This window comes from Anticarsia gemmatalis, chromosome 27, assembly GCF_050436995.1.
Source record: "Anticarsia gemmatalis isolate Benzon Research Colony breed Stoneville strain chromosome 27, ilAntGemm2 primary, whole genome shotgun sequence".
Classification (NCBI taxonomy): domain Eukaryota; kingdom Metazoa; phylum Arthropoda; class Insecta; order Lepidoptera; family Erebidae; genus Anticarsia; species Anticarsia gemmatalis.
The window spans coordinates 3,856,228-3,865,548 of NC_134771.1; the positions used below are offsets into that span (position 1 = coordinate 3,856,228).

The window sequence follows — 9,321 nt, forward strand, 5'->3', positions numbered from 1 at the left end:
GTGTTCCCCACGCCAAGCAATAAATTCCTTCGTTTATACCTACAAAATAATAGTCACGGGAAAAGTGTATATCGATAAAACTTCGATTAATTTTACGTGTTCTTATATTATGAGTAAAAATTGCATAAAAGTACCACAAAATTTTATTGAATTTCTCCCATGTGTCAACTTTACACTACTCAGTACTCATTACCCAAAAATAACAATGATATACACGAACAATTTGCATAAAAAAAGTACTTAATTCAAATATTTTATTCAAAAAGTCACAGCACTAATCCCAGTTGTGACGACACCTTTTGACGTTAAGAAACGCCACTGGCGTGGTCAGCGCTGCGATTTCAAATTTTGCCGCCTTATATTAGAGATGTACCAGTGTGACCCGCTCCTGCTTAGCACGGGTATTTAATAACAATATTTCTCCACTATTTCTTGAATGTAATATTATACATAAAACATTCCTTTTTAATCATTCTATCTATTAAAAAAACGCATCAATATCTGTTGCGTAGTTTTAACGATTTAAGCATACAAATATACTATGTAGTGATAACATATTTCTAATATTGAATAACGACAAAAGTAGTAACTATACCTAAAAGGTACAATAAACATAGATAGTACGTATTGGCATGATAACTGTGTTTTTTTGTTAGTCCTACAACATTAATAATACCTTTATTGTTTGTTTAATGTATTCAAACAATAACTTACCTCTAAATCGTCACTCCTTAAAGATTCTGCTTCAGAATATGTAACATCATCTTCTACACCTTCTAACACTCTCAACAGCTCTTCTGTCGTCATTTGACTTGAAGACATTTTTGTGGCGCAGATGGTGTACGAAAAATTTATTATACACAAGAATTTATGTACCTATTATTAATAACGTATTGCAACAACACTACGAGTGTCCAGCAGCGCGGGTGACGTCAGAGCGCGCCGTCTGATTCCGTCAGTGGCGTACGAAGCACTGTAAGGGATTCCGCTAATAGAGATGCGCGAGAGTTGCCACAAAATGATCGATTTGCACTTATTTAGTCATGAGTTTATCACTAGATATGGTAGTTTTATTACATATTTAGGTTTGTATTGAATCTAATTTAAAACATATCAGACAAAAAATTTTTTTTTCAGAAAGGAGTGAAGTATTTCAATTTGTTTTCGAAATATTGCATAAAGTGTTTAGATTGTAGTCCTTTTCCTTGCACATCACTAGTTGACGCGTCTTCACGTCTGTGGCGTGGATTTGCGGGCTAAATTTATACATTTTGCATGATGATTTACTTTGTTTTTTTTTCAGGTACAACTGTCTAATTATTATATGCCTTTGTGTAATAATGTAATAAATATGTTTAGGTAATAATAACAGGAGAAAGAAAACACTTGAAACGTATTGTTGTATGTTTATTTTGAACTATAAAAAAGTGATATTTTTGACGTGCTATCACGTCGATGGCGTCGTGAGCGATTTTCAATTTTACGTCTCTTAACGTCCGTGGCGGTGAAAAGGTTAAACGCTTTTTAAAGAAACTCAGGCAGTTCCTTATAATAGTTACTGGAGACAGGGTAGATACATCGTTACCATGTATTTTGAATGGAATCCAAAGTTCGGAATAGTACATCAATTTGTAAAGTAACATAAGTATCGATATAAAACAACGTTTATAAGCAAAATTTACGATATTTTACCATCAAACCAGCGTTATGTATCGCACTTTGTATTTATGAATAAATATTACTTATTTCGAGAAATTGTGGAGAGATGAAATTGTGTGAGTTTGCATAAGTTTGAGTGTGTTGTGATTGACAATTGAAATTATTTTGAATTAAATCAGAAAATGTAATATTTTTAATCTCTTATTAGTTCGCGTGACATTACAATATTATTATACATTTCAATAAAAACTTAACAAATCACCACTTTTCGGCTTCAGCAAGAAAGAGGATTCATTGGTATGCTTACATGCCAGCACATACTCGGAAACAGGCTTGGCATGCTGCAACGACCTTAGGGATGTCAAGCGTAGTCAAGCGCTTGCATGTATGAATGTCGAAGGATCTTTTTCCTTGCCAATAATGTGCGTCGGGCCCTATATATGCATTTCGAATACTGTTCAGTAAACTGGTGAAAAGGGATCAATGATAAAGTTCGTCATATTTATTTGACCTATTTAGTTATATTTAAGTTAAAATAAAGTGCTTTGCGTAACTCTGACTTATATCTAGTTGTAACAGTCCTTTAATATAAGCTTGTCTTTCTATATCGAGTTTCATTTACGTACCGTATTTACCTACCCACATGTTCACGCATATGTTAACTCAGTGAGGGAATCGAACCTACAACCGTCCTTTGTGATAGCAAGATTGTGATCCCTTATTCTTGAGTATAGATGTCGATAAGTAGCAAAGAAAATAATATATGTAACAAAAGTCGGTGCTCATTTAGGATGCACCAGCCAGACAGAGGCTCGCCCTCGTTCTTACCGAGAGATGCTGAAATGCCGAAGTAATGTTATTATGGCATTGTTAAATACGCATAAAAAGTTTAGCATAGTTTAACAATATTGATCATCAGGTAGAGTATTCATAAAATTTTGTGTAGTGGCTAAAAAGAAGAGACTCATTAAACCAACTATTCTGTCTTTCTCTTCGGTCTTTTTGGATCAATCTACAAAAATCCTGAAAATTGTAAACAGTAAGGGTATTGTCAAAAATAAAAGTCAAATATTTATCTTAACCGTATATTATCTCCTCAGGCTATAGAGCTAGCGTTCGACGCGATACGGGGCCACAGATCCGCGCACTCCTTGGCCACGGGGCCTGTGATAGCTGATCCCTTCATCTCGCCCTTGTTGTTCACTATCACGCCGGCGTTGTCTTCGAAGTATATGAACACCCCGTCCCGCCTTCTGAATGGTTTCCGTTGTCTGATCACCACTGCCGGCATTACCTGAGAGTAGGAGAAAAAAGTGCTGTTATTCAAGAAAATTGTGGGTAGTTTACGACTTTTTGAAGATATTTAAACTGTAACTGCCTCTTATTTACGTATTTTTGTTGATTAGGCTTTTACAGTATTGCTATTTTAATTACAAAAGTATGTATTTGACACAGATTTTGTCTTTCTGAAGTTGTGTATTGAAAGGGAGCCTTTCAATGTACTAATCAATAAATTAGTTTGATACATAACATAGCCTTCCACTATCAAATACATATTGCTCTTTTTAGAAATCTTATTTATCTAATAACTGTGTATTCTTCTGTCTTATGAATTTATGTTCTATTATTCTGTCCTATGAATGATTTTGTTTACATCATGTTGAAAACTTCAAAGTAATTCTTGAATTACTGACATTGAATTACTGACCTAAAATAAAGTTAATACTATCAAAAACCGTTTAAAATTGCTTTAAAAACTGCTGATCCAATTTCAATGGGGTTGCTCAGTCAGCCAAGGCATATCAACACACTGTCACACAGTTCAGATGTAAAACACATAGCGAAACCTTATGGCATATCATCATAACAACCCATTCAGTTTTAGTTTTATTCATGTTGTTAGTTTATCACACAAAAACACATTTATTTAAATGTAAAAGGTTAGTTGCTAAAATAATTAGGAATATCTAATCGCAAATACTTGTGCTTATTTCGTATTCATTGATTATTGTTTTGCTCATAAGTAGTGTCAAATGCAGTCTATCGACTTTTAAGTCATGCTCTATGCATAATATTCAAACAAATCAGCCAGTACTTCTGGATGTAAATCATTTAAAAGTGGTTATTTAATAAACATAACAAAAATAAATTCATGCTAATGCTACTATTATTCAGACATCTCATTGCTTTCCTAATTCTGTTATGTCTAAAAAGTATTAACAATCAATGTTTTCCTTTTATAAATATATAGATGGATTTAAATAAACTGTTTTAGATTGTGACAATCCATCCATAGTATAGCACAATAACTACTAACTTCCTTAACTAAAAGTTGCATATAAAAAGCCTATTTTACAAATCTGATAGTCAAGCAACACTCTCAAAACTACATGCAAATATCAATTACCTTTTTCCTTAGTTCAGGTTTTCCTTTCTTGACGGTAGCGACGATCATGTCTCCTGAGCCGGCAGCGGGAAGCCTGTTCAGGCGACCCTTGATGCCCTGCACGGCGATTACATACAGGTTCTTTGCTCCTGCAAATGTTTAACACAATTTGTTTAGCAGCTATCTTTTACTTGTAGGTGGGAAGTTTGGCAGAATAGAGGAGTATGCCTTTGCCTAATACATAGTTGATAAAAAAATATTGCAAGTGGTTTATGGTTAAGAAAACCTGACATTTAGCTGTAACTGCTAAGGTAACTTTTCATCTCGAAAGTAAAGGTAATTATTTATTGTCCCAATAGTGAGAGTTTCCTCAGAGACTTTTCATCCAGAATGAGAGTGAGGCTTAGTTTCAAGTTCACGTTGATTGGGTACTTTGCAGCTTTAGAACCTTCTCTTGAGGGTAAGAGAAAGTAAGAATATGAAAGTTATCTGTGAATAAATACCAATTCAATCAAATGGCTAACAATATGAACAGAAACATGAAAGTTCTGAAAAATACTAATTTTACACATTTAGTTACAGGTATACAGTCACATGTTATAAACTATTGTTGCTTTAAGCCATCATGTGCCTTATAAACAGACTTCTTGAATGTCATTGATAAGAGTATTAATATAATTTCTTTGTTATTATAACCTCAATAGCAGGAATATTAGTCGTAAGAAGTGATAAACAATGCGGAATAAGGCATGGAATTGAGATATGCGTTGGTTAGGATCGGCGCCAATTGCATTTCTAGTGCGCAAGTCTGTTTTTAACCTAATATTTTTAGTTACTTTGATTTATCTATAGAAGAACATGTTTTACAGAATAATACGGTCGACTGAACAACTTCAGACACAGCCAAGGAAGAAATCATCATAATTCATCACACTTTTTGTGTGTCTAAAAGTTATCATCATCAGTGCCCAGTCAAACGTGCAGTGAGGTTATGTTTTAGTTTTTCTAACAAACGTGATTAAAAATTACCTGTATTGTCGGCGCAGTTGATGACGGCTCCCACAGGGAGACCGAGCGATATGCGGAACTTCGCTCCCGCGGAACCTCCACGTCCTAATAACAGAAAAACCACACTTCAAACATTTTTCATCACAACACTACTACTCACGAAATACCAAGTGGATATTGAAAATAAACATGGGTATCGAACGAATATGATACTAGTTTAGATTCGCACATGCTCTCTGTTTAATTTTAACACGAAATAACGTGATTAAATTGGATATTTTCTAATTTCACGAACCTCTTTTGGACATTTTGTTGTGTCAATTTTTTGAGAGGAAATTGAAAGAACGTGAACTTAGCAATACATCACAGCCGTAAAGATTCGTTCAGAAACGTCGGTTTGGCATATTGAAGTGAAGTTAGCTGCAGATACAGTAACCTATTGTTCAAGACAATATTTTCTACTTCTCAAAAACTATTCTATCGTGATTTAAGTCAATTACAAAGAAATTAGTACAAATTTGTCTCGGATAATAAGTTTTTGTGTGCATTTATAAAATATCAACCGGAATTTAAAACACATTTTGACACACATAAGCAAATATTTCCGAACGAAAATTACGTTCCTTTGTATGGAATTTTCACGATTTATGTTTTTTTCATTACATTCAATAGCTAAAAGAGAACTGTTTTTATTTTATCATAATATAATAATCTATTTACCTCTTTTGAATTATATTATAAATATGTAACTACAATTTTTACGAAATCACGAAAATCATCACTTGTAACGATACGTAATCAAAAACTGTTTGTCATTTTCCGTCAAATTCGTTGCCGCTTGTCATTGTGTGAAGACTAGTATTTTTTGTAAAAAGTATTTTCATTAGAAGTTAACTACTAAAATAATATAATAATGGCGTTTATGGGTGATATGATGAACCCGGCGCCTTTCTGGCAGAACGGTCCGGCCCCAGGAGCTTTCTACAACTTCCCTGGAAACTCGTCAAATTTTAGCCTCAGCAACCACTCCGCACAGGATTTCAAGGCACAGTAAGTTTAAAATACTTATAATTTACCTGTTATTTACTTAGTTTTACTTTTCAGGAGTTTAAACAACTAATAAACTGACTAATCATCGCGTTGGGCAACCTTTGCAAGAATAACCAATACATTGTTTTAATGCCTACTCACTCTTGATGTCAACAACTCATTTTAGCTTTAAAAGGGCATTTCTCAGGCTAAAATGATTGTTAAGCACGGATACGGTCTGAGAAAGAGATAAGCTGGAGTAAATATTCCACTATTTTAACCTTAATTACAATCTTTCATCAGTATTGTACATGGGATATGAAGATGCATATTGTACTATACATGACATTCTATTGGATTGTTGATTACTGATAAACACAGGGTGTGTTTCTTCTGTTCTAACAGACCCCTTCTTATGGTATATTTGTGTTAAACAATACAACCTACAAAAGCTTTCTACATACAAACTTCAAATAACACCTTATTCTATAGATGGGGAAAATGCAGAGACCAAAAAGATTTCTATTATAATATTATTGTCTATTTGTTTCCAGTTCAGCCACTCCCATCACCACAACCACCACAGTTATCGGAGTTAAGTTTGACAAAGGTTGTGTCATTGCTGCAGACACCCTCGGTTCCTATGGCTCCCTGGCAAGATTCCGCGACTGCCCCCGCGTGATGAAGGTCAATGACCTCATCCTGCTTGGCTCTGGAGGAGACTATGCCGATTATCAATACTTGAAGGACATTATTGAACAGAAAATGTAAGTATATGGCGATAATTGCATAATATTTTTACTTTAGTCAAAAGTGATTGCCATTTGTTATTTAAGTCACATTTGGGTATATTTTATGATATCTATTGGAGGGTAGTATTAAAAAGTAGAGAAGCAGCAAATCTAAAATGTTATTGAATTGGGTTATGGACAAATAAAGAACTAATAAATATTCTAGTTATTACAAAATGAAATCTTGAAAGACACTGGTCCCAATTATACAATGAAATAATAAAAGGTCTTAGTTTGAAGTTTTATATTCTATCTATTTTAATTTTCCTGTGCTGGCTTTAAGAAGTACAGAAAGAGTATACATACCAGATATATTATTGCACTCAAATCAAAGCCATATTCTCTTCAATACTATATGTGTCTGTTTCAGTATTGATGAACAGTGTATCGGTGATGGTTTACTGCTGAAACCTCGTTCTCTGCACTGCTGGTTGACTCGTGTGCTGTACAACAAGAGATGCAAGATGGATCCTCTCTGGAGCAACTATGTTGTTGCTGGCATGCAGGTATAGATATAATAAAGTTATGTCTGTTTTGACAAATAAGGTAATAACCGCAGACAGAGTTTACTTTTTTATTGAATAATGTAGCATTTGCGCAGCGTAGTGGACTCAAGGCCTAACCTCGCGACCCAGCAGTGGGACAGTGTAATGACTAATAATAAAAAAGTTTGTCATTGCCATTTTTTTTGTCAGGATTTAACCAGTATTATTTAATTGAAGATCATGCGCCATGTAACGTAACTGTCGCCTCTACCTAATTAAAACATGGAATTATGTCAAAATCATAATCGTTTACGGGTGGAAAAGAGAGAACAGATGTACATGTTGCCATATTATTATTTACGTATCAATTATTTGCACACCTCTCCACAGTCTCTTGATTTTATTATTATTATGTACTCTTAGCAGCTTGCAGCTACATTCACTCCACACAAAAATATCTCAGATATTCAATGGCTTTACAACTTTAAGTCACAAACAGCTATTCACATATTAATTTCTACTTCACAGGACGGCGAGCCCTTCCTCGGCGCAGTCGACAAACTCGGCACAGCGTACGAAGACGCCGCCATCGCGACCGGCCTCGGTGCTTACATGGCAACTCCTCTGCTAAGAGAGGCCGTGGACAAAGGCAATCTGGATGAGGAGGGCGCTAAGTGAGTATACAACCATTAACATTTAAATTTTCGCTTATTATTTTATGCTTAGTTAAGTATCAAGTCCATAGGATATAGTGCTTCTTTTTTAGTTCATAAGATTACCCCCAAATAAAACTAATACACACAACAAATTGAATAAAAGCTTGTAAAAAGGAACCATATATTAGCCAATCTAACAGTCTGGACATTTTCGTAGTTCAATATGTATATTTCTAAGATTTTCTAGCTATTTATGCTTCTAGTTAGCTTCTAGTAAGTTAGCTAACATGCTTTAGTAACTCGATTTACAATGTTACCGACAGATGGCGTTACATAGATCATATAGTGCTATCTCTCTCTCACAATAGAATTTGAACCACATTAGCACTAACTAAACTTAAAATTTGGGGCAATTTAAAATATTTTTGCAAGTATTTATGCAGCTAGTCTTTTGTAACAATAGAGTAAAGTAATGTTGTTTAAATGTTCTTTAAAATAAATGACATTTTATACACTTTCCATTTAGGTGAAAAATAAAATACTTATACTATATTTTCTGTCCGCAGAGCCCTAGTACTGAAGTGCCTAGAAGTGCTGTACTACCGCGACGCGCGCTCGTTCCAGCGCTACCAGCTGGGCGTGGTGAGCGCGGCGGGCGTCAGCGTGCAGCCGGTCGCCGAGATCAAGCACGACTGGACGCTCGCGCACATGATCCACATGAAGTGAACCACCATTATATGAGTGTCTTTATTTTGTATTATTGGCCTTTTATTTCCCCTTACCCTCTCTCTCTTCCTGGCTATTCGTGCCATATGGTAGTGGTGTCAGCCTTCCTCCACTTTTCCCTATCCTTGACGTCGTCTACCTCAACCTCAAATACCTTTTTATCACACTAGAGGCCGCCCGCGACTTCGTCCGCGTGGAAATCCTTCCCGTGTAAATCTCGATCCCTCAGGAACTCCGGGATAAAAAGCCGATAGCTTATGTGTTATTCTGCGTCTTCAGCTACCTATATACCAAATTTCATCGTAATCGGTTCAGTAGTATTTGCGTGAGAGAGTAACAAACATCCATACATACATTCTCACAAACTTTCGCATGTATAATATAAGTAGAATTAGTAGGATTTACCTAACTCGTGTATTTATAACATCGCATCTTCCACCCCCTACACAAGTTATGTGTGTATCGAAAATAATAAATATCACTTGCAGTCAAAAATTCTGAATAACGAATAAAATGAACTTTACTTTTAATATAGTGATAAGAAACACAGAATAATATAAGAAATGTGTTTTGAAGGACAA

At 35.0% G+C, this 9,321-nt stretch overlaps 2 protein-coding genes across 2 annotated transcripts; one reads left to right on the forward strand and one right to left on the reverse strand.

Moving 5' to 3' along the window:
* Nucleotides 1–2,730: 2,730 nt before the first annotated feature.
* RpL23 (ribosomal protein L23) lies at nucleotides 2,731–5,488 on the reverse strand. Its single transcript, XM_076132044.1, has 4 exons — nucleotides 5,349–5,488; nucleotides 5,075–5,158; nucleotides 4,067–4,194; nucleotides 2,731–2,953 (listed from the first exon to the last, which is right to left on the reverse strand). The coding sequence occupies exons 1-4, from the start codon at nucleotides 5,359–5,361 to the stop codon at nucleotides 2,756–2,758; spliced, it is 423 nt and encodes a 140-aa protein (XP_075988159.1). The 5' UTR covers nucleotides 5,362–5,488; the 3' UTR covers nucleotides 2,731–2,755.
* Nucleotides 5,489–5,859: 371 nt separating this feature from the next.
* On the forward strand, nucleotides 5,860–8,771 carry Prosbeta7 (proteasome subunit beta type-4). The gene is made up of 5 exons (XM_076132045.1): nucleotides 5,860–6,103; nucleotides 6,637–6,849; nucleotides 7,244–7,379; nucleotides 7,887–8,032; nucleotides 8,581–8,771. The coding sequence occupies exons 1-5, from the start codon at nucleotides 5,967–5,969 to the stop codon at nucleotides 8,738–8,740; spliced, it is 792 nt and encodes a 263-aa protein (XP_075988160.1). The 5' UTR covers nucleotides 5,860–5,966; the 3' UTR covers nucleotides 8,741–8,771.
* The last annotated feature ends 550 nt before the right edge of the window (nucleotides 8,772–9,321 follow it).